Source organism: Delphinus delphis, chromosome 8 (genome assembly GCF_949987515.2).
Source record: "Delphinus delphis chromosome 8, mDelDel1.2, whole genome shotgun sequence".
NCBI classification, from domain to species: domain Eukaryota; kingdom Metazoa; phylum Chordata; class Mammalia; order Artiodactyla; family Delphinidae; genus Delphinus; species Delphinus delphis.
Window position 1 is genome coordinate 99,682,231 of NC_082690.1, and position 25,864 is coordinate 99,708,094.

The window sequence follows — 25,864 nt, forward strand, 5'->3', positions numbered from 1 at the left end:
GGAAGGAACACATCTCTGCCACTTCAGAAATAAGGAAACTGAAGCCTAGAGAGATGGAGAAACGTGCACGAGGTAACGTATATTCTTACTGGCAGAGCGAGCTTAGAACAAGGGGAGTGTCATTGTGTGAAGACAGCGTAGTGTTTAGATTTCCGAATACTCGTGTTCTCATCCTGGGTATGTCTTTTGTTAGCTACTTTAGTTTTCTTTTCTAAAAATGAAGACAATTATACTTATTATAGGCTGAGTGAGATAACCCACATAAAGTACCTAGGACGCAGTAGAGGTCCAATAAATAAATGCTGAAGCTCCTGCATCCATGCCCAGGACATCATGTTACCCTGTGCGATAAAGCTTTATTTCAGTTAGTAGTATTCATTTCCTCCGGTGCATTCATTATTCTTCTAGAATACTATGTCTCAGTTTGTTGAGGACAGTCCTGGCTCATGTATATCATCCCAGCATAATTATTAACTGCATCCCATTTCATTCTCAGAAGTGTCCTGATTTAAATAAGTCGTAGAACCATCCTACCTAAAACGCGCTTAGTGCCCTCCTTAGGCATCTTTCAATTCCTTGTTCCTCATACTATAGATCAAGGGGTTTAAAATGGGAGTGAGAGAAGTGTAGACCACAGACACCACCGGGTCCATCTCAGGAGAGTAGCTGGAACTGGGGGACAAGTATGTAAAGCTGGTGCAGCCATACTGCAGGAGGACCACTAAGATGTGAGAAGAGCAGGTTGGGGAAGGCTCGGTGGTGCCCTTCTGCTGACTGGATCTGTAAAATAGCTTCACGATGAAGACGTAGGAGATGGAGGTTACTGAGAGGGGGATGCTTAGGACGATGAAGCTGACGATAGTTTGGTGAACGTGCGTGTCTGCACAAGCCAGGCGCACGACGGCAGGCATGTCACAGTAGAAGTGGTAGATTTCGCTGTTGTTGCAGAATGGGAGATGGAAGATTAAAATAGTCAGTGGTAGCGACAGCAGGAACCCCAGTACCAGGGATCCTACCATCAACTCCACACACAAGGGCCAGCTCATGATGAGGGTGTATCGTAGAGGGTAGCAGATTGCTATAAACCGGTCATAAGCCATGACTGTAAGCAGGACACGATCAACCCCACCCAAGAAGACAAAGAAAAACATTTGGGTGCCACATCCAGTGATAGAAACAGGAGTTTTGCCCATTGAAAGAAGGTTTTCCAAGGCCAGTGGGGTGATGGAAGATGTATAGAAGATTTCCAGAACTGCCAAGTTAGCCAGGAAAAAGTACCTGGGGGCGTGGAGAGAGTGGTGGATCTGGACAGTAACTGCAATGATGGCATTTCCACGGAGGCTGGTCAGGTACATCACCAGCAAAGCCACAGAAATCACCACCTGTACCTTTGGGTCAGCTGAGAATGGACGAAAGAAGAATAGTATCTTTGCAGTTTTTTGTATCAAACAGTTTTATTTATTTCTTCCATGGGTATGGCATTGGACCTATGAAAAGGAAAGATGACACCGTCTCTAGGTGCCTCTCATTTAATACGATGCTTTCCCAACATTTCCATTCATGGAAGTACTTTGGCAATTATGTGCACACTTTCATTTCAAAGCAGATCATGGAACATTATCATGTGTACATTTGCCACCTTTACCCTCAAGTACTGAAGACTGAGAAATCCTCGGTGGTGGGGATTTTGATGATCTTTGCTTTAATTCCAGTGCCTAGCATAGTACCTGATAGAGAAAGTTTTCCAAGAAGTATTTGCTGAATGAATTAATGAATAAAGTCAATCTAAAGTTCAAAGGTACAAAATAGATAAAATAGGGCTTCCCTGGTGGCGCAGTGGTTGACAGTCCACCTGCCGATGCAGGGGACGCGGGTTCGTGCCCCGGTCCGGGAGGATCCCACGTGCCGCGGAGCGGCTGGGCCTGTGAACCATGGCCGCTGAGCCTGCGCATCTGGAGCCTGTGCTCCGCAACGGGAGAGGCCACAACAGTGAGAGGCCCGCGTACCGCAAAAACAAACAAACAAAAACAAAATAGATAAAATAGGGTATCAATTCATTATGGGAAACTTGAAATGGGAAATTTTAGGAATGTATAAATAGCTGTGTGTCGTAGTTTAAAGAAAATTGTGCTAGAGCTACATTGGGATATTGCGTCACAAGCTCTGTAATTTAGCTCAAAACCCAGAGGCTTTATTGAGTCATTTTGCTTCCTCTCCTTTATCCAATAAATACCAGTATTCATTTGTCCCTAAATACTGATAGTTGGTCCTTCAAATTTTTCTCATATCAAAAAACAAACATTATATAATATTATTCATATGTGGAATCTAAAAAAAATAATAATACAAATGAACCTGTTTACAAAACAGAAACAGACTCACAGACTTAGAGAATGAACTTATGGTTACCGGGCGGGGGGAAGGGTGGGGAAGGAGGGATAAATTAGGAGTTTGGGATGGACATGTACACACTGCTATATATAAAATAGATAACCAACAAGGACCTACTGTATGGCACAGGGAACGCTGCTCAACATTCTGTAATAATCTAAATGGGAAAAGAATTTGAAAAAGAATAGATACATGTATATGTTTAACTGAATCACTTTGCTGTACACCTGAAACTAACACAACATTGTTAATCAACTATGCTTCAATATAAAATAAAAATTTTCAAAAGTTCTCATGTCTATTACTTTGGTCCCTTCCCACTGCCCTGTTAGTTCTATCCATTGTTACCTTACATTTGGATTCTTGTGATTACCTCCCATCTAATCTTCCATTTCCCTTCTTTTCTCTCTATAATACATCCTGCTCTCCATTATCATATTATTCATCTGCTTAAAATTTTTCAAGGCCTTCCTATGTATTAAATGACAGCTTTCTCACTCCTCTGCTGATTATTCCAGTGTCTCCTGGATCAGACTTTTTTTTGTGTGTGTGTGGTACGTGGGGCTCTCACTGTTGCAGCCTCTCCCGTTGCGGAGCACAGGCTCCGGACGCGCAGGCTCAGCGGCCATGGCTCACGGGCCCAGCCGCTCCGCAGCATGTGGGATCTTCCCGGACCGGGGCACGAACCCGTGTTCCCTGCATCGGCAGGCTGACTCTCAACCACTGTGCCACCAGGGAAGCCCTGGATCAGACTTTTTTAGGCTAATCCCACTATGGCCCTCAATTATCCCTGTTACATACCGTATGGTCTACTCATTGGCTTCTTATCCATCATTCTCCTTTCTGCTTCATATAATTCTATTTTCCTTCTAGCTAGAAGTCTTCTCTCTGTTGTCGGATTCAAATCCTGCCCACTTTTAAAATTCTAGGTTATGTTCTTCTTTTGCAAAGTCTTCCTAGGCCACTCCAGTTTAAATCTCTCTCTCCTTTCTCTGAAATTCTATGTCACTCATCATGTTATGATTTTAGAGCTAACATACTGTCTTTACTGTATCTGTATGTTCTGTCCCAAATTATATTCTAGGTTCCTGGAGGACGAGGGCTCTGTCTTATGACAAATTATCATTTATTCCATGTTAAGTGTTAGGAAAGTGAAAGTACTTAAACGGGTTAGCTTACTTCATCCGTTAAACCACTTTAGTAGGCATGTACTATTATCATACCCATTCTACAGATGAAGACATGCAGGATTAAAAAAAAGTTAAAAAGTGCTTTGGGGCTTCCCTGGTGGCACAGTGGTTGAGAGTCCACCTGCTAATGCAGGGGACACGGGTTTGTGCACCGGTCTGGGAAGATCCCACGTGCTGCGGAGCGGCTGGGCCCGTGAGCCATGGCCACTGAGCCTGCACGTCCGGAGCCTGTGCTCCACAACGGGAGAGGCCACAGCAGTGAGAGGCCCGCGTGCCGCAAAAACAAACAAACAAAGAAAAAGGTGCTTTGAAGTCACATAAGTTGGAAATGGGAGAGCTGGGATTTGAAAGTTTGTCTATAGAGCTTTTGTCCTTAATCTTTATTTATACTGCACTGCCTCCCCTATACTTTATATCTCCTAAGTGGTTTTGTTATTTGATTGGTTATAGTTCAGCCATAGGTAGAACTCTGGATGGTCAATTGGAAAAAGAGCACCTAAGATCAGAGACCAAAAATGTTTGATTACAGTATTTCCAGACAAGAGAAGCATAATTATAATTTAGACTGTGGTTCATCTAGTAAATACTGCCCTTGCCAATGCAACCAAAAAAATCTCCCTTCTTTCTCTCATAAGGAGCAGAGGGAAAGTGTTTGGTTAAAAACAATGGGGGCAAAAAAAAAAAAAACAAAAAACAAAAAACAATGGGGGCTTCCCTGGTGGCACAGTGGTTAAGAATCCGCCTGCCAATGCAGAGGACACTGGTTCAAGCCTTGGTCCAGGATGATCCCACATGCCGAGAAGCAACTAAGCCCATGTGCCACAACTACTGAGCCTGCGCTCTAGAGCCCGAGAGCCACAACTACTGTAGCTGGTGCGCCTAGAGCCCGTGCTCCGTAACAAGAGAAGCCACCGCAGTGAGAAGCCCGTGCACCGCAACGAAATGTAGCCCCCGCTCGCCGCAACTAGAGAAAGCCTGTGCGCAGCAACGAAGACCCAACACAGCCAAAAATAAATAAATGGATAAATTTATTTAAAAAGAAAGTTTCTCACTCATTGTGGTCTCTTCATTGTGACAAGATAAAGCTGTAAGTTATGTTTTACCTGGAAGCTATCTCAACTTTAGATTATATGAATTGCTTTTGTTATTGCAAAGAAGAAACTAACTAGACACATTTTTCAAAAGACGGTCTGGAACATATTTGTTTTAAATGATGCCAAAATATTGAACCAAATGTCGGGCATCATGCAAACAAATAACTGAGTGCTTTGCTTACTTCATTCTTTATGTAAATCTGGAGGAATAGTCGCGGTTATTGGGATCCGTGTTGTGCTTCCTAGACTAGAATGTATATAGTCTAGAATCTAGAAGGTACAGAGCTGTGTCTAGAACAAAGTGAAGTCCTAGCATCAACAGAACACAGCTTTTTAAAAAAGTCAATTTTAATGTGAAAATTTTTGGATATATAAAAATAAAAACGTGGAGATAGTATGCATAGAAAAAAGATCTGCATGAATTTGGGAAATAAAAACATAAGATTTCCGAGAGATTTCTTGGTGACTGATCACCAAGACCTTAAGAATGTAAATTGTCTCTCGTGCTAATTAGATTACCTAAGTAGAAACGATCTAAAAGTACTGATTTAGACCCTAGATTGGCTATTACTCAGTGGAAAATATAACTCCCCAAACTTCCCAAATATAAAACCTTGACTTGGAACACCTCCTCCTTTATTATCCCAAAGAACACAACTAAAGTAGTAGTCAACACTTTCTAAGATAGATATGCCTAGAGAAAACTCCCAGGGGATAACTAGTCTTTGGAAAGATTGTTTATCATCTCTTGAGACTGTTTACAATCATGTGACCAAGAACAAAGCTTCATGAGTTCTTCATCCTTCACGTAAACCCTGTACAAGTTGACTAGTGGCCATAAAAGATCACACAGACCCACAGAATCGGAGCTCTGCCAGGTTATATGATCCATCTCTTCCAAAGAGATTGCCTGACTTGTTCAAGGTTGCCCCAGTAGGTCATTTTTTAATTCATCATTTAAATATACAAGGTACTGTAGAGGATGCAAAGAGGATTGAGATGCCGTCTACTTCATGGAGTCAGAGGGACAAGACTGTCAGCCAGATTTTCCCTTATTCTTGTTCTGTTTGCAACACCTTCCATCCTCTCTTGTCAGTTTCTCTCGATTTAAATTGTAGACAACATTTAATAACAAGGGGAAAAAAGTAGTGAAAAGGTGATCTTTTACCTAAGTCAGTAAACTGTCTCTTTGATTATACAACCAGCTTTTAGGAGAATGCATTCATTAAAAAGAGCATACAAATTTGGGGGAGATGATGATTCCAAACAAGATGGTAGAAGGTAGGCTATGTTGGAATTGAATGATGTGTATTAGGATCCCAGCTTTGCTACTTATTAATTTTGTGATCTTGCTAGCTCGTTTGCTCTAAGACCCCATTTGCTCAGAATAAAACCTCACTACTTTACAAGACTGTCATGATGTGCAAATGAAACACTGTCCATAAAAGAACCTACGGGAATGTCTGGCACATATTAACTCTTCAGTAAAGTACACTGATTCATTGATTCCTTCATGATCTATCCTGAGACTGAAAAAGATTTACATGGCTGCATAGACAGAATGCCTGGCCGGTCTATCTAACATTTTCTGGGAGAAATTTTGTATTACATCTGGTTCCACTACTAGTTTCCTGTGTCACCTTATATTGCAGAATCCCTCTTTAAGTAGAATGAAGGATGAGCACTGTTTCATCTACTTATAAATGAGTTGTTACAGTTAAAAGATAGTTTATATAAAATGTCCTGACTTTAGGTTTATCTACATGGCCTAATTGAAATTTATGTTATACCTGTTAGCACAAATTTGGACTCACCTGAAGAGGAAAATGAAATCTTAATTTGGGAGTTTTGACTGTGGGATAAACAGGGAAGGGAGAATAATATTCCAACTATCATTCAGGGGACAAAAGCCCTGCTTGGAGCACAGATATTTGTTTCTCCGGAAGTTACTCATAGCAGCTGGAAGATTCCAACATCAGATGGATATATTTATTTTTACAAGACATCTCTGAATAACATTTTCTATATGTTCATATAAATGAATTTTATATGTGAATTTATGAATTCATAAATATTCATAAAATTAATTCATAAAATAAAATACGAATTTTACATATGTCGGTAAATCTGAAGAAATTATGTCTGAAGAGAGTATTTTTACTTTCTGGAAGAGACTCTAAGAGTATTTTCTGGCAGCAGCATCTGGAAAGAAGAGCCAAAGTCGTGTCCCTTTACAATTTTTTTAAAAATTTATTTTACTTCATTTTTATTTTTTCCTTTTTTTTTTAAATTGAAGTATAGTTGATTTACCATGCTGTGCCAATCTCTGCTGTACAGCAAAGTGACTCAGTTATACACACACATATATATATACAGTCTTTTAAAATATTCTTTTCCATTATGGCTTATCCCAGGAGATTGGATATAGTTCCCTGTGCTACACAGTAGGACCTTGTTGTTTATCCATTCTATATATAATAGTTTGCATCTGCTAATTCCAGACTCCCAGTTCATCCCTCCCCCCCATCTCCCTTGGCAACCACAATTCTGATCTCTATGTCTGTGAGTCTGTTTCTGTTTCATAAATATGTTCATTTATATTCCACATATAAGTGATATCATATGGTATTTAAATGGCATTATTTTGTTCTTTTTAATGGCTGAGTAGTGTTCCATTGTATATATGTACCACATCTTTTTTATCTATTTTATCTATTTTTTTTCTTTTTTCTATTTTTTCTTTTCATTTTATTTTCTTTTTTATCTATTTTATCTATTTTTTATCTATTTTATCTATTGATGGACACTTAGGTTGTTTCCATGTCTTGGCTATTGTGAATAGTGCTGCTATGAACATGGGGGTGCATGTATCTTTTTGAATTATAGTTTTGTCCAAGTATATGCCCAGGAGTGGGGTTGCTGGATCATTCCCTTTACTGTTAGTAGGTTGAGTCATATAGAATTTGCTTCTGAAAGTCAATAATGGTAGCATATAGGCAATCCCACATAATACTTTTCAGCATAACACTTTTACAAGCATAGTTTGAGTATATCAAATGACATATTCAGACACTCAACACAAAGTTATTATTCTCCTACTGCATAATAATAGGTAACATTTATTGGGTACTGTGCAGCATGCTAATCATTTTACAGGCATCCTTTCACTTAAGGGGTCCTTCAGTCCTATGCAACATGTACCTTTATTGTCTGTATTTTTTTCAGATGAAGAAACTCAGGCTTAAAGGTTTAACCAACTTGCCCAGCTAGTAAATGGCAAAGTAACACAATTCCTAGGTCAGTCAGAAGCAAGTCTAAGCTTCTATCACAAAAATAAATTGTATCTCACTGAACAATGCACTACGTGTAAGGCTGACTGATAGGTGTCCTAGAGAGACAAATCCTTTCATTCTAATTGTCCTTCATCTACAAGCTATTTCACTGTAAAGTGACACACCACCAGCCTTTCTCAGATCCTTACAAAGTCTGTGCTCAGTGCCCTGATCTGTAATCTCTCTCTCTTTCCTTTTTGCTCCTTCTTTTCGTCCTCTCTCACCAACTACTCATTTAATCAATATTTATTCTAATAAATCTTTAAAAAAAATTTATTAAGACCGTCCTCTATGTAAGGCATAGCTCTAGTTTCTAGGAGAAGAGGGAAAAGTGTAGAGAACGAGAGGGGGTGTCAATACACAAAGAGGCCAAAACTGAATGAGAGATAAAGTAATAAAAAGAATACAAGTCAAATTCAGCTAAGGGCTGTTGTAAAAGGACAACGTGTTAGGAAAGTGCAGGCGTATCTCTCTTTTCCAAAAATGGTTTTTGAAAAGTTGCATGTAATTAGAATTATTTTTTAATGCATACAGGGGATTTTTTTTTTAACAGGAGAAAATCAAATTTAATTTTGTATGTACCGGAGCATATGGGGGATTCTTAATGAGAAGAAACCTTCTAGCCATTCCTTTTATAACAGAAGTAGATATTCTCTAATTCTTCAGCTTCTATTGACATTTGGGATGACAGATATATTTTTAAACTGGAGAAACCTTGAAAGTACTGACATTATATTTCAAGGCCAGTTAGTTTCGGACTCAATCTGATCTAGAGCATGATCCCTTGACTATTTTGGACAGAGCCTCCTTGCCATCAATCATTTTGAAGAACATGGATTTCACAGTATGCATTCTTGAATTCTCCTTAAACTGTCTAGTATAGGACACTGGTTCTGAGTCAAAACTGAACTTTGCCTCTTTCTGGGAAAAGCTCCACTCCATACTTAGCTTCTGTTCCTTGGCCAATGCCCACAGCAAGCCTTGTCCTGGTTACATGCTAGGGATTTTCCTAATCTTCTAAAATCTGGAGTCTGGAAGGAGATTCTTACCTTTTAATGTACTCATGTGGACCGCAAGCCATTGCAGACTTACATGGGTCCCTTGCTAAACGCTGAGGACCCCAGTGGTCTGTCCTCAGAAGATCTGCGGGCTGGCATGCTTACCACTTCTAGATTCACATATCTTACTGATTCAGGGCACTGTGTTAAAGCTCTTCTCAAACTAGATCTGATTCCTTATCTGATCAATTCTGGGACCGAGAGTATGGTCTATCCTGCTGCTTCTTTGTATAAGGTAACATCCGGCTATACTTATGTCTCTGTAGCCTGGAACTTACCTTTGAAGTTTCCTTGATATTTGGATTTGAAATAATCATCAAATAATGACATTCATAATAACTAAGCTGGCTAAAGTGACACTCTTGGTCCCCTGAGATGACTCAGGAAGGTCTGCTTGGGAAGCATAAAACAACAAGATTAAATTCAGTGTTCCTATATTCCGTTATTCCATTTGGTACAGCTTCCCTAAGGATTATTTTTTAGTCACTTGTTGATGAACTCAGTGATGAGGTCAGTTGAGGAAAAGAAAAATTACTATTTTCACTTGATTTACCTTGAAATAACATTCAAAAAAGAAAATTTCCACATGCGGCATTATTCACTGTTTTTTTGTTCTTTTCCATATTCTGCAATATCCCCTTTTCTCTTTGCTTCTGGGAAATTGATTCCTCTTGACTTTACTCTCATATCTCTGATATTCCTTCTTAGTCTACTTTGCTGGCTTCTATACTTGCCCTAACTCCCACTCAGGCTGGATCTTGGCCCCAGGCCCTCTTTTCTATTTACATTTTTTTGGTAGGTAATCCAGTTCAGTTGTTTGTCTTTAAATACAAAAACAGGCTGATAACTCTCAGATATGTTATTTGCAGCCTAACTTTGTCCCTGAACTCCAGACTAGTATATCCACTGTCTAGCTGACATCACTATTTGGATCCTAGTAAGTATCTCACATTTAACATATCAAAGCCGGAACTTTTCACCCACCATCTCCTTGGGTGTTCTGTATTGAACCATTCAAATCCTGACGGTGGTCTCTCAATTTACTTGACATTTGGGACTTTCTTGGTGGTGCAGTGGTTAAAAATCTGCCTGCCAATGCAGGGACACAGGTTTGATCCCTGCTTGGGGAAGATCCCATATGCTGCGGAGCAACTGATCCCGTGAGCCACAACTACTGAAGCCCGCGTGCCCTAGAGCCCGTGCTCTGCAACAAGAGAAGCCGTTGCAATGAGAAGCCTGTGCACCACAACAAAGAGTAGCCCCTGCTCGCCACAACAACGAAGACCCAATGCAGCCAAAAAAAAATTTTACTTGACATTGATGAAACTAATGCTTCATTCAATTTCATGTAAAGCACCTGAAGAGATGGTTTTCTTTCAGTGTCCCTTGGAGAAATGGGGACCATCTAGAGCTTCTTTTTCTATTTAAAAAAAAAATTTTTTTTAAAGGTTTTTCATGAAATCATAGAACTAGAAGGGATTTTAGAGGTCATGTAGTGGGTGACCATATGTTGGATATCCATATCTCAAAGGACCTTCAAGGTTATTAATGGAGTTTTCAAGGTAATTTTAATATTTAAAAAGCCCTAGCATATGTCATACATTTTCTTGGGATACATCTATACATGTATCTTTTTTTTTTTTTTTTTGTGGTACACGGGCCTCTCACTGTTGTGGCCTCTCCCATTGCAGAGCACAGGCTCCAGACGTGCAGCCTCAGTGGCCATGGCTCACAGGCCCAGCCGCTCCGCGGCATGTGGGATCCTCCCAGACCGGCGCACGAACCCATGTCCCCTGCATCGGCAGGCGGACTCTCAACCACTGCGCCACCAGGGAAGCCCTATACATGTATCATTATTATTACTACTACTCTTTGTTTTTTGTTTGTTTAAAAGATAGAGTTAGGCAGATAGTAATTTTCAAAACTTGGGGTTTGGAGGTAATACATAAGAATGGTTAAAAGAGTAGTTCTAATTCAGACAGACTCGGACGCAAACCTGGGCTCAGCCACTGACTATATGTGTGCCCTTGGGTACATTAATCACATGGTCGAAGCCTTGGTGACCTTATCTGTAAAGTGGCAATGAGAGTGATGTTCCCCTCTCATAGAGAAGTTGTGGAGATTGAATGAGATAATGCATGTGCAGTATTCATTATGTTACATAGCACGTTATTAGCTTTAAAAGGATTATTGTGGGGTTTATGGAGAAAACACTGTAAAATTCACACGGTGCAGAGAATGTTAAGAGCTACCAATTATTCAACCTTCCTTCCAATACACAGACTTATGCTCAATATTTTATTTTTCAGCTTTGTTGAGGTATAATTGACAAATAAAATTTGTACGTATTTAAGGTGTACAATGTGACATTTTGTTATACATTGTGAAGTGATTACTACGATCAAGCTAACTAGTATAACTTTCATCTCATATAGTTGTTTCTTTGTATGTGTTGAGAACACAATATCTACTCGCTTGGAAAATTTCAAGTATACAATGCATTATTGTTCAATTTAGTCATCACGTTGTACATTAGGTCTCTGGAATTTATTCATCTTATAATTGAAAGCTTATACCCTTTGGCCAGCATCTCCCTATTCCCCCTACTCCCTGACCCTTGGTAGCCACACTTCTACTCTCTGTTTCTATGAGTTCAACTTTTTTTTAGTTTCCACATATAAGTGATATCACCACTTATTTTTCTGTCTAGCTTATTTCACTTGGCATAATCTCCTCCAGCTTCGTGCTTGCTGTCGCCAATGGCAGGATTTCCTTCTTTATTAGGCTGACTAATGTATATATGTTCCATCGGTCAATGTGTCTGTTTTTGTGCCAGTACCATACTATTTTAATTTCTACACCTTTGTATTCTAATTAAAAATCAGGACGTGTAGGGGCTTCCCTGGTGGCGCAGTGGTTGAGAATCTGCCTGCTAATGCAGGGGACACGGGTTCGAGCCCTGGTCTGGGAGGATGCCACATGCCGCGGAGCAACTAGGCCCGTGAGCCACAACTACTGAGCCTGCGCGTCTGGAGCCTGTGCTCCGCAACAAGAGAGGCCGCGATCGTGAGAGGCCCGCGCCACGCAGTGAAGACTGGCCCCCGCTTGCCACAACTAGAGAAAGCGCTCGCACAGAAACGAAGACCCAACACAGCAAAAATAAATAAATAAATTACTAAACTCCTACCCCCGCCATCTTCTTTTAAAAAAAAAAAAATCAGGAAGTGTGATATCGCCAGCTTTGTTCTTACTGTTCAAGATGGCTTTTGCTCTGGGATCTTTTCTGGTTGGGTTGGTTCTTTCCTTCCATTTGAGTTCTAGGATTGTTTTTGCTACTTCTGTGAAAAATGCCATTGGACTCTTGATAGGAATTGCATGCGTCTGTAGATAAGTTTGAGCAGCACAGACATCTTGAAAATATTAATTCTTCCAATTCATGAACATGGGTTATCATTTCATTTATTTGTGTCATAGTTAATTTCTTTCATCAACGTTTTATAGTTTTCAGTGTATGGGTCTTTTACCTCCTCATTAAGGTGTTTTTTTTTTTTTTTTTTTCCTCATTAAGGTTTTCACCCCTACTTCTGCATTCTTTTCTTAGTGGAGGCCTTTTAATGCACTGAATTCATACACTATATTATTGAATGACTGTAGAACAGTTAGATATTTTTGTTCCCTATATGTTGTGTGATCTGCTTCTTTCTTTTAGATACAGAAACAATACTACTAGAAATAGCTTTATATGAATACCCTTTTCATCCCTTTGACTTCTTTAGAATTAATTCCCAGCAGTAGGAATATTAAGTGTCTAATTTTTTTTTAAAGATTCCCAACTAGGAGATGATGTACTGTCTCCTCTAGACAGAATATAGCAAATCATTATTCTTCCCCAAGTCCACATATACAAAGCTGAAACCTGCAAAGGAGACAACTATGAGGACATGTTCATGGCAAGCCAACACGGAGTAGTGGTTAAGTGTGTACAGTCTGCAGTATTTGGCCAGGGTTGGAGTCTGTGCTTTGGTTTTTCTCATCTGTAAAATAAGGACCATAATGGCTCCTACCTCATAAGTTTATTTTGAGGTGCAAATGAGTTAATTGGCATAAAGTGCTTGGAATAGTCCCTGACACCCAATAAGTGTCAGTCGTTATTATTTGCAATGCAGTGGACGTTAAGGGGCACTCAATACCCGTTAGCTGGCATTTTAGTTTTATTTTGTTTTACAGTTTTCCCTGCTGTGACTCAGGATACTAGGCTTTGTCAAGTTGGCTTCATTATTTTAAAAAATTGAGTTGCATTTACTATATGCAAATTATGTGTGAGTATGTGTGTTAAGGCAAACGAAATATAGAAGCTGCCGTCAAAGATGCTAATAGTGTATTGTGCAGCCAGGGAGACAGGCATACACACAAATAACTCAAGAGTGAACAGGGTAGAGCGAAAGGAATGTGTTGACCATGTACCAAGTGTGAAAGAGCCAGTTTCAAGCTTCCAAATCAGCACTTTCCTTTGAAGTGCTTGGTGCTTCTGGCCATGATGGCTTTGGTTCAGATGTTTCCATAGAACAGCTGATGCACAGGGATTGTTCTGCAGTAGGCATTCCGGGAAAGCAGCCTGGCTAGAAAAATAAACTTCCTTCACTTCCATTCCAGGGGTGATTGATGATAAGTTACCTGAATGAAGGATGAAATGTGCATTCATGGAATGACACTTTTCTTATTGAAAATACAGTGACCAGTTGTGGTTAGACAAACTTTTTTCTTAATTTCTGTATAAATTGTTTACTTTGCTTTAAAAATTTGCAAAAGATTGTACTCCACAGTTTGAGGACGACACTGCTTGTTTCTCCTTTTGTCATGTTATAAGTTTGCAATTAATTAAAATGATAAGAGCATTGATGTTTATTAAAGAATATTAGAAAATATAGAACAGGAAAAACACTTTTCAGGCTCATTACTCAGAGTGCATTCTTTCTACAGTGAGGTGATCTCATTTTTAAAATCTCATTTTCTGTTTAGTATTATATCACAGATATCTTCAGGTTATTACATTGTCTTTAGAAATATAACTTTAAACCATTGCATAGTATTTCATCAACTGAATCTAGCATTCCGTATTAAGTTGTCTTCATTATTCCCTATTAAAATTATGCTATGATTTTTACCTTGTATATAAAGGTTTTTGTTGTTGCCATTGTCATTCTAATTTCAGATTAATTTCTAATTTTAGACTCCCGAAGTGTGATAACTAAACTCAAATGCTAATTTTTTATTTGGTAAATTTCAAATCTACACAAATTAAGAGGATAGTACTATGAATACTTAGGTATGCATTACTCACCTTGGAAAACTGTCAATATTTTGACAAAACATGAGCATTTAAAAATATTATTATTTTCCTAAAGTGTTGAACCTCTCACCTCTCCACCAGCGAGCTTGGTAATGCTCATTTGTCCACAACGTTGCCAGCGCTGGGGATCATCGTTAACAACTAAACCAAAAGAAAACACAACGGTAAAACTTGGTTCACTTGTTACACCAAAAAAACAATGGTGGTTGAACGTTCTAATTTGCATATGTTTTTGGCCCTGCCCCTCTATTTTAACAGGAAAGTGTTTTTGGCATGGCCCAGGCTCTCTGAGAATCCCCCTGAAAAGATCAATGCAAAGACCCTACTGTAGGCTGCTACCTTCGGCTGTTTGAATATCATTGAAAAGGTAATCCATAAACACAAGAAAGTATGTTTGCATATGTGCAAGTCTACCTTGCAGGAAATTAAAAGAAAGTTTAAGAGTCGTGCATAAGGACTGAGCGATTTAGAACAAAGGTGTGGTGGGTGAGATGGGACAGTGGATTTTGGTCATTGAGGGATTTCCTGAAGTTATACCCCAGGTAAGTTATGCTAGTTTCACTTATAAAATTATTTTGTGATAATTGTATGTGATATCACAAGAATAAGAGATTCCTTTATTATTTTTTCTTCAGTTTTATAGAGGTATAATTGACTAATAAATTTGAGGTTCCTTTGCTTTTTAAGTTTAGGGTCAGAGTAGAGTAATATGATTTTAAAAGTGTTTAAGAGAGGTTAATCTAAAAGTATGATAAGTTGGGTTGGTGGGCAGTGAGCTAGACATGAGGGGATGAAAGCCTTATTTAGGGTGGACACCGTAATAATGCAAATGAAGGCAGATATGAGAAAGAAGGTAAAACAAGAGTAGGGTTAGTATTTGGTAAAACAAAACAGAACAAAATTGGATTGTTCAAAGTTTAAGAAAAAAAACAAAAACAAAAAATACGATACCAAAATTGCGAGTTTGGGAATGGGGAGGATAGCAGTGTGAGCTGTTTAACTTATCTGGGCTTCTGGTTTCCACCTTTGTAAAACAGGTAAAGGAAAGACCTGTGTTGCCAGCCTTTTAGGGTTGATATGAGAATCATATGCTCTTTGTACAAATATGTACTTTTACGGTGTCCTGGGGGGTGATTGGACAATCATAGTAATGAAGAGGCATAAGAATGTTCAGGAAGGTTTGCTTTAAAAAAAAAAAAAAGAACGGAGATCAAGGAAAAAATGCAATTGGAAGGAAACCCTGTTGAGAACCGTTCTATTGCATGGCTGGCATGGGGCATGGCACTCTCAGACACCACCTCTCCGAGGTGTGTGTCACACCCTTCCCATGTTTAAAAGGAGAACGCTGATGTCCATAACTTCTCCAACGTCACACAGCTAGTAGATTAAGCAGTGCAGGAGGCAAGATCACCTTAACTGAACTCTAAAAGAAGCAATGAAGGTAAGGAATCAATGACTGCAAACTGTGTTTCTAACACAAGCAAGCTCGAGGACACAGGAGGATCACTTTTTCCATGATGTCCTTCCTGGTACCAGGGCTAATGGAAGAGCACGACCAGACGGGAGCGGTCCATTTCCACTTTCACCCCTTCTCAACAGACCAGGCAGTGGTGGCCCTCATATTCATGGCCTTCTTGCTGTTGTACCCAGGAAGCCTCATTGGAAATGTCACCACTGGGCTCACAGTCTGGTGAGAACACTCCCTCCATACCCCAGTGTACTTCTTCCTCTTTGCACTGGCCATGCTGGAGACTGGCCACTCCACCAACATTGCTCCCTTGACTCTGGCTGGCGTCCTTTCCATGGGGAGGATGCTTATCTCTCTCCCTGGCTGTGGAGCCCAGATGTTCTTCTCCATCCTTCTCGGGGAATCTGACTGTGTCTTTCTTGCTGTCATGGCCTATGGCAGGTACGTGGAAGTCTGTCATCCATTGCGTTACAACCTCATCGTGAGTTGGCAGCTCTGTGGGCAGATGACTTTAGGTTCTTTAGGTCTGGGATTCCTGTTGGTGCTGCCTTTGACCATTCTGATCTGCCACCTTTCAGTCTGTGGCCACAATGAAATCTATCACTTCTTCTGTGACACGCCTGCTGTTATGCGCCTGGCCTGTGCAGACACCCACAGGCATGAGGCAGCTCTCTGTGCCATCAGTGTGGCCGCTGTGGCCATTCCCTTGCTCCTTATCTGCCTCTCCTATGGCTGCATTGTGGCCACCATCGTGAGGATGGATTCAGCCCAGGGAAGGCGCCGGGCCTTCTCCACTAGTTCCTCCCCCCTCATGGTGGTTCTCCTGCAGTATGTGTGTTGTACCCTTATCTACCTGTGTCCCAGCTCCAGCTACTCCCCAGAAGAGGGCCAGGCAGTGTCTGTTGTCTACAACTTTTTCTCACCAGTGCTGAACCCCTTGGTCTATAGCATAAGGAATCAAGAAGTGACTAATGCAGTGAGGAGACTATGGCAAGAACGTACTTGATCAGGGAGCCAGAAATATTCCTTCCTAGAAAAAAGATTCCTCAAATCAGAAGTAGGGACATGATCTGAAGGACAGGAAGCTCAAAAGGAAAAAGGGGGGAGTGGAGAGATGACTGTCCCATGGCTGTCTTGCCTGTGAAATGCTAATCAGTACTAATTCATCCACTTTGTATTAGATTCCAATCATGAAACCTTAGATTGCCTACAAAACCAGCCTCCTCTCTCACCATAGTGCTTAGAATAAGGACTAGCACAGGAATGTCAGTGAAGGAGAGAATGATTGAATGGAAGGATAAGATGATGGCAGCAGTTGATAAAGCAGACATTTTGAGAATGGGCCATCATGCACATTTCAGGCTATAGGTAACATTCTCTTACGAAGGTGCAGAGCCAGCATGACTAAGCACAGGCCACAGGGCACAAAGGTTAGCGCTAAAGGAATAGATCCAATATGGAGTCAGGTTTGTTCTTCTTTGTAACAGTAGTGTTACTGACCCAGGCCCTTGTACTCTTTTTGTTTTTTTTTAAAACCCCCCATTTATTTATTTTTGTTTTATTTTTTTTGGCTGTGTTGGGTCTTCATTTCTGTGCGAGGGTTTTCTCTAGTTGTGGCAAGCGGGGGCCACTCTTCATCGCGGTGCGCGGGCCTCTCACTATCGTGGCCTCTCTTGTTGTGGAGCACAGGCTCCAGACGCACAGGCTTAGTAGTTGTGGCTCACGGGACTAGTTGCTCCACAGCATGTGGGATCTTCCCAGACCAGAGCTCGAACCCACGTCCCCTGTATTGGCAGGCAGATTCTCAACCACCGCACCACCAGGGAAGCCCCCCTTGTACTCTTTAATCAATAGAAATTGATAAGAGGCCAGACGAGAATTTCAGGCAAGTCTTTATTGGGGCTTGTGCTGCAGCGTGAGGGAAAGAAAATAAGTAACAGGTGCCCTTGTTTGCTCCAGAAAGGAGCTGCTTGGGTCCTTAAATGCGGTAACAAGTGGGGGCAGGTCCGTGGGTTGGGCAGGAGGTGTAGCTTAGGGGGTCTGCCCACCCACTTGGCAGTGCCGTGCCCATGGAGCACGCGCAATACCCTGATTTTGCTCCCAGCACCTCAGAAGTGGCAGTTGGTTTGTGGCCTTTTTGTATCCTATTGTTCATAATTGCCCCAACTGTGCATGCTTGCAGTTATTTTTAGTCCCTTATAATTTCTTTGTATTCTGTTGCTCAAGGAGATGTTTGTCCAGGGGCGAGCACTCTGGTAAAGGGTCCCAGGTCCCAGCCTATCTCAGTAGAGTCATCTGCTTCTCATGGCAGGAGACTGGCTCCTGTGATCCTTGCAGGAGAATCCCAAAACAACAATAGCCAATGAGCAGAGCTGTCGTGGAAATTGGTGGAGTGGATCAGAAGGAGGACTGAGAGCAGGGAAAGATACTTCCGAGATGCCATCCTTAAAGAGAAAAGGAAAAGAACCCCATTCTTTTCTTGATGTTGCAAATGCAATAGATGATAAAAGCCACCCTATTCCATATCTGATTGTGCTACACACAAGAAAGGGGAAAAACAGCATGAAAACCTGATGACAAGAATTCTTGGGACCCTTGGCCAGGCAGCAACATTAAGAAGTACAGGAGTGGGCTTCCCTGGTGGCGCAGTGGTTGAGAGTCCGCCTGCCGATGCAGGGGACACGGGTTCGTGCCCCGGTCTGGGAAGATCCCACATGCCGCGGAGCGGCTGGGCCCGTGAGCCATGGCCGCTGAGCCTGCGCGTCCGGAACCTGTGCTCCGCAACGGGAGAGGCCACAACAGTGAGAGGCCTCCATACTGCAAAAAAAAAAAAAAAAAAGTACAGGAGCATGCAGAACTTTGAATAGTGCTAGTGTGGAGAGTCAATAAATATTTTATTGATAACAATGGTATTTGTTGAAATTAAGTTATTTCTCTAATTATTTTTACTTTATTCTATTCCCAATATCCTTATACAAAAGATGTGAAGTGGCTTAGAAATACATTGAATACAAAAGTTAAAAACACATTGTCAGGACTTCCCTCGTGGTCCAGTGGTTAAAAATCCGCCTGCCAATGCAGGGGACACGGGTTTGATCCCTGGTCCGGGAAGATCCCACATGTGGCGGAGCAACTAAGCCAGTGCGCCACAACAACTGAGCCGACATGCTGCAACTACTGAAGCCGGAGCGCCAAGAGCTCGTGCTCTGCAACAAGAGAAGCCACCATAATGAGAAGCCCGTGCACCACAACGGAGAGTAGCTCCTGCTTGTCTCAACTAGAGAAAGCCCACATGCAGCTACAAACACCCAGCACAGCCAAAAGTAAAAAAAACAAAAACAAAACAAAACACAAAACGCCCACATAGTCAAGTAGATCAGGGTGAAGGCAAAATTCAGGAAGAATACAGTAGTAAGATTTCTATGCAGAAATGTAAACCATGGGCTTCCCTGATGGTACAGTGGTTGGGAGTCCGCCTGCCAATGCAGGGGACACGGGTTCAAGCCCTGGCCTGGGAGGATCCCGCATGCTGCGGAGCAGCTAAGTCCATGCGCCACAACTACTGAAGCCTGCGCGCCTAGAAGCCACGACAGTGAAAAGTCCACGCACTGCAACAAAGAGTAGCCCCTGCTCGCCACAACTAGAGAAAGCCTGCACACAGCAACAAAGACCCAACACAGCGAAAAATAAAAACAAAAACAAACAAACAAACAAAAAAGAAATGTAAACCATGTGCTTCTCTGCAGTTTATAATAGTGGTCACCTACAGGTATCTGAGCTCCCTAGTAGCCAAAGTAAAAAATAAAATACAATTAAATTTGAGAGCTTCAAAGGTCATATAATTTCTAGACATAGGGAGAAATTGAACACTTTTTTGGGGTTAAATCTCAGATGTAAAAGAATCTTTTCTTACTGCTTTTCAAAAGAGAATACAGCACATTTAACAACATACCAACAATTATAATAATAACACTAGCTATCATTTATTGAGCCCTGAAGTATGAGCCAGATATTGTTTTAGGTGCTTGGTACACATTAACTTACTTGAATCCCACAAAGTCTTAGGAGATAGGTACCATTATTATCCCCATTTTACACATAAAGAGCTGAAGTTCTGAGAGGTTAAGTCATCTTCCCAAGATCACACAGGCAGTAAGTGCTGGCACAGTTTCATTCCAGAGCCTGTGACCTTAACCAGTATAACATATAGTAAATTTGAAATGAATTTTCTAGGGCTAATGCTCAATGTAAACTGATGGAGTGACACTGATGTTCAAGTCACTTAACGCAGTTCTGGAAGGAATGATCACAGTCAACAGAAGAATACAGCTCTCTGATGTTCCAACTTGATTTTAGTTTAGGGAATAAACCTAAAACTATTAGAACCTGATTGGTAAGCATGTCTTTCAGGAAGTGCTTTCGCAAACACTGTTTTACTCAAGCAGGGTCTTGATGAAATGAGTCTGTTGTAACAGAAACCAGGCTGTGAGGAAGTAAAACAGGTGAGCAAACTGAAGATGCAGCCAGTTAGACCCACACCCTCTTCGCATTACCAAACACAAATCCTTTCAGATATATTTTAAGATTTGATTGTTATCCAGGTAAGTTTGACCTGGGAACTAAAACTTCAAGAACAAATAGAAGAAACGATTTTTTTTGTAGTGACATTCAGACCTATTGATCTTTCCTCTTAGGAAAAAAAAAAAGATCTTTGGGGCCACACAGCATTTGCTGGAGCCTGTCTCTGCTTCCTCTTCCTGGAGAGGTGAGATGTGGGTCAGGATAAAGGTCAAGGCCTCACTGAGAAACAGGAAGGTTCACTGGCCCCCTTCAGCCCACAGAGACACTGCACATACCTGTCAACTATGTCCACTGTGGTTTTCAATTGCATTTGGAAGAACCAGTTTGAATGTTGGGGTCAGCTGTGTACCTGAGCAGGACCCTAGGGGGCCTTCCCAGGGCAGACCTCTCTCCCATATCCTCTGCTTTAGCTCCTTTCTGAAGTACCTAGATAATAGTATCTGATGCACATTTCCTGAGTTTTTTACAGACGCTAAAACCACCACCAAATGGAAGAAATTAACTACTTGATGACCATGAGCACGTAGCCTCATGTCTTCGTGGACTGATAATGTTTAACCCCTGTGACACTGCCTTGTTACCTCACCATCAACCAATCAGAGAACTGTGCACGAGCTGATCACATACCCTGGGACTCCCCTCCCTCACCTTGCCTTTAAAATGGCTTTGCTGAAACCAGTCGGGGAGTTTGGCTTTTTGAGCATTAGCTGTCCTGGACTCCTTGTATGGCACCTTACAATAAGCGTTGCACTTTCCTTCACCACAACCTGGTGTCAGTAGATTGGCTTTACTGCATATCTGAGTTATCAGTAGATTGGCTTTACTGGGCGAGCGGACCCAAGTTTTGGTTCGGTAACAGCTGGAAAGACTCAGTGAACCAGTGGGGAACATGGAGAGAGCATCCTGGGAGAAAATGATGCATTGGTCCAAGAAACAGCTTCGTGGCCTCACTGGGTACAGTCATTTTCTCTTCTAAACTCCGTGGAGTCTGATTCTAGAAGAAGGATCAGAAGATGACTAAAAGCTAGTGTCACTAAGGAACTGTTACCGAACCAGGTTGTTTGCTTGGCATGCAGCAAGTCAAAACACTGAGACGCCAAGATTTGCAGCAAAGAAAAGGTTTAGTCACAAGACAGCCAAGAAAGGAGATGAGACAGAAAAACCAGTCTCAGCTCCATCTCCCTGAAGGCCAGGGGCCTGAGATATTTATGGGAAAAAGAACCAAGGTAGACTTCCCTGGTAGTGCATTAGTTAGGAATCTGCCTGCCAATGCAGGGGACACGGGTTCGAGCCCTGATCCGGGAAGATCCCACATGCCGCGGAGCAACTAAGCCCGTGTGCCACAACTACTGAGCCTGCACTCTAGAGCCCGCGAGCCACAACTACTGAGCCTGCGTGCCACAACTACTGAAGCCCAAGCACCTAGAGCCCGTGCTCCACAACAAGAGAAGCCACGGCAATGAGAAGCCCGCTCACCACATCGAAGAGTAGCCCTCGCTCGCCGCAACTAGAGAAAGCCCGCGTGCAGCAATGAAGACCCAACACAGCCAAGAAAAAAAAAAAAAAAGAACCAAGGTGGTCTTAGACATGGGGAAAGGTGATTTGAGGTAGGGAAAAGGTGAGGTAATTGGTGTTCTGCGCAGGCATATCTGAGTTACATGCTTCTTCATGGGATGTGTGTTCAAAATGGTGGTGTTAAGCATGATCTGAGGGTGGAGTTTTTGGCCTTGTGATGTTAGAAGGTCATTAGACACCTGCACAGGCCCAGTTTTAGGGTCAGTGGTTCCAACCAGTCTCAGCCAGCTAGAAGTAGAACTACACACAGCTGACTCCAAGTACCTAGGGCAAACATCTTACTGTTTAGGGCATGTGAAGCTTGGAGGGTATGCAATTTGCAGCAAAATAATTCAGGTGAACTTGCTCAGTGAAGGCAGGTACCAGGCAGAGGGGTTTTTAGCAAGCTTTAAGACAAGTTCAAGAATTTCTGTGAGTCACCAATTTCTGTTAACCCTATGGGGCATGGTTTCAGGGTCAGTAGATTTTTCTCCCTACAGCCTTTTAAAAATGAATAATTACTTAGCACCTGTAAGGTATAGGCACATTAAATTCAGCAAATAGAAAATCACAGGGGACTAGGAAAAAAAGAAGAGAAAGAAAGGCAAAAGAAATGGAGAGAGGGAGAAATGGAACTGGGAGGCAAAAATGGAGAACTTAAAGAAGAAAGGTTAAAAATTTTTTGTGTGGCTAGAATTAAAACGTAGACTGCCGGGGGCTTCCCTGGTGGTGCAGTGGTTGAGAGTCCACCTGCCGATGCAGGGGACACGGGTTCGTGCCCCGGTCCGGGAGGATCCCACATGCCGCGGAGCGGCTGGGCCCATGGGCCATGGCCGCTGAGCCTGCGCATCCGGAGCCTGTGCTCCGCAACGGGAGGGGCCGCAGCGGTGAGAGGCCCGCGTACCGCAAAAAAAAAAAAAAAAAAAAAAAAAAAAACGTAGACTGCCAGATACGGCCTGCGGTGTCACTCAGAGATGACTGTGGCTCTGGCTACAGTGGAAAGGGTCTAGACTCCATATAAAGTGAGTTCCAGCTCCAGCATGGCAGCTGTTCTGCTATATAGCATTCTGAAGTGTTGAGCAGTGTAACAAAACTGCTGAACGCAAAGCATCTGAAAAGCCATCCACCGCCTGTGTGCAGCGTGTGGGCCAGCAGCTTGCAGCCTCTGCTCCAGAGCAACAGAGTGGCTTTGTTTGTTCTCCTCTGAGTGGACCACTGATACTTGCTAAAATACGTCCCAGCTCAGTATACACACAACTAGACTTTCAAGTGGCTGGTGGTTGTGTCTTCTGGAATTGTTTTGCATTTTTCTTTCAAGATTGCTTTGACAAACTCCTACCAAGTTCTCTCTCTTTCTCTCTCTCTCTTCTCTCTGTCTCCTCTCTCTCTCTCAATTTCTCTCTCTCTCTCACACACATACACCTGTAGGCCTTCATTTCAACAATATTTCCAGAGTTTTCAGAGCTACTTGTCCTTGAGATGAAAGTTTTCGGTGATACATACATGAGCATTTAAACATTTTTTTGTATTTGTTTAAAAGTGAGGGATAAAAAATATAGCCAGTACGATGATGTTGTTACATTAAAGAAAAAAGTGAGTGAGGGACTTCCCTGGTGTCGCAGCGGTTAGGAATCTGCCTGCCAACGCAGGGGATATGGGTTCGAGCCCTGGTCTGGGAAGATCCCACATGCTGCAAAGCAACTAAGCCCGTGTGCCACAACCAGTGAGCCTGTGCTCAAGAGCCCATGAGCCACAACTACTGAGCCCATGCGCCACAACTACTGAAGCCTGCGTGCCTAGAGCCCATGCTCTGCAACAAGAGAAGCCACTGCAGTGATAAGCCTGCTCACCACAAGGAAGACCCAATGCAGCCAAAATTTTTTTTAAAAAGTGAGTGAGCTGAATTTAAGTGAAGAAAAACATTAAGTAAATTATACTAATAAGTTAGATAAAACATAAATCATGAAGGTTGTTCTTGAATGGCCAAACTTTGAAAAAATTTTGTTTCTACATTTTATAATGGCCTTGACCAAAATCACTAGCGGCCGCTGGTATAAAACACATAATTTGGGCTTCCCTGGTGGCGCAGTGGTTGAGAGTCCGCCTGCTGATGCAGGGGTCACGGGTTCGTGCCCCGGTCCGGGAAGATCCCACATGCCGCGGAGCGGCTGGGCCCGTGAGCCATGGCCGCTGAGCCTGCGCGTCCGGAGCCTGTGCTCTGCAACGGGAGAGGCCACAACAGTGAGAGGCCCGCGTACCGCAAAAACAAAAAACAAAAAACAAAAAAAAAACACATAATTTATAGGGAGTGTGATAGGGTCTTGGATGATATTGGTGAATAAGTAAAGGAATGCCCAGTGCTATAACATTCTGCAATCAATGAATACTAGACATCCATTAGGTGCTTAGCTCCATACTAAGCGATGAGATGCAATTGAACTGAGTTGAACTAGTCACTCCCATTGAGGACCTATCCTAGTAGAGGTTGAAAAATGAGTGTATAAACACAGTGCAGAGTGATAAATGCTATAATTGGGGTGGGCACAAAGCCACCATGGAGCATGGAGCAGGGAGTAATTCTTCGTTTTTGGAGGAGTGTGGGGGAAGGTGTGTGTATCAGAATAAGGCTTCACATAACAGGTGACACTTGGCTGAGTTTTGAAGGATCTGTAGAATTTGTCTAGGTACACAAAATTAACCTCTAATTGAATAAATTAAAGCTGTATGTCTTGGACTTCCTTGGTGGTGCAGTGGTTAAGAATCCGCCTGCCGATCAATGCAGGGGACGCGGGTTTGAGCCCTGGTTCGGGAAGATCCCACATGCCACGGAGCAACTAATCCCGTGCACCACAACTACTGAGCTTGCGTGCCACAACTACTGAAGCCCGCACGCCTAGAGCCCACGCTCTGCGACAAGAGAGGCCACTGCAATGAGAAGATCACACACCACACGAAGAGTAGCCCCCGCTCACCGCAACTAGAGAAAGCCCGCGTGCAGCAACAAAGACACAATGCAGCCAAAAATGAATAAATAAAATAAATAAATTTAAAAAACAAACAAACTGTATGTCTTTCTAAACTACCTCAAACTTGGAGAGTAAAAATTTAGGCAATAATTGAAATATAGCTAAGTCTAGCAGCAATTAGATCAGTTTAGAATATCATGTCCCTAAACAATTCCTGTTTGTGTTCAAATATTGACCTACCGGGTATGGTCAACTTAAAAGCTAAGATAGCCTCTTGGGGCTTGGTTGAACCAAAGTAGGCAGGGAATTCTCCAGAAATGAGATGAGAAGGGGTGAGAGTTGAGAAAGAACCCAGAATTCTGACTCTGAAAATCCCAAAGTCCCACGTTCTTCCCTTGAGATGTAGCAGCAGGGAGGGATTAACGGTATCTAGATGTGCGCTTTCCTCAGTTCTCTGGGTAGTTTCTCAGAGATTCAGTCTCAACGGTTCCCAAGGTATTAAGAAGAGGATTCCACCTTGGGCTTCACTCAGCCTCAGGGAAGGATGTGGCTGCCAGCCTCTCTAGGCAGAAGGTAAGGAGGGTAAGGGAAGACCAGGCTGATTGAGTTGTTTTGTGGTCTAGACCCTGGGGAATGAACCAATGAACCCTACTGACCTTGGGCTTTCCTGATCCTATGAGGGGCTTCCCCGTGTAGAGATACAAATGAATTAGAATGTTAGTTAAACCTCCTGGAGCTAATGAGGTGACACTGTTGATGTCAAATATACTAACAACAAACAAGTCTTCAAAAGACACTCCACTGCTGAGGGTGAGAGAAGGAAACTCTGTCTCTCCCTAGAGAGACAGAAATATGTCCCATCTCCTAGGTTGTCTGAGAT

The 25,864-nt window shown here is 42.2% G+C and overlaps 2 protein-coding genes and 1 long non-coding RNA gene across 3 annotated transcripts; 2 read left to right on the top strand and 1 right to left on the bottom strand.

Annotated features, from left to right (window-relative positions):
- Positions 1–24,828, top strand: LOC132429955 (uncharacterized). Its single transcript, XR_009520412.1, has 3 exons — positions 1–72; positions 14,674–14,782; positions 24,801–24,828. It is a non-coding gene; the product is annotated as an uncharacterized lncRNA (long non-coding RNA).
- LOC132429954 (olfactory receptor 10V1) lies at positions 655–1,355 on the bottom strand. The gene is given in 2 exon segments (XM_060018965.1): positions 655–797; positions 800–1,355. Coding segments are annotated over 2 exon segments (699 nt in total).
- LOC132429347 (olfactory receptor 10V1-like) lies at positions 15,957–16,889 on the top strand. The gene is given in 1 exon segment (XM_060017594.1): positions 15,957–16,889. A coding segment is annotated over 1 exon segment (933 nt).
- Positions 24,829–25,864: the final 1,036 nt, after the last annotated feature.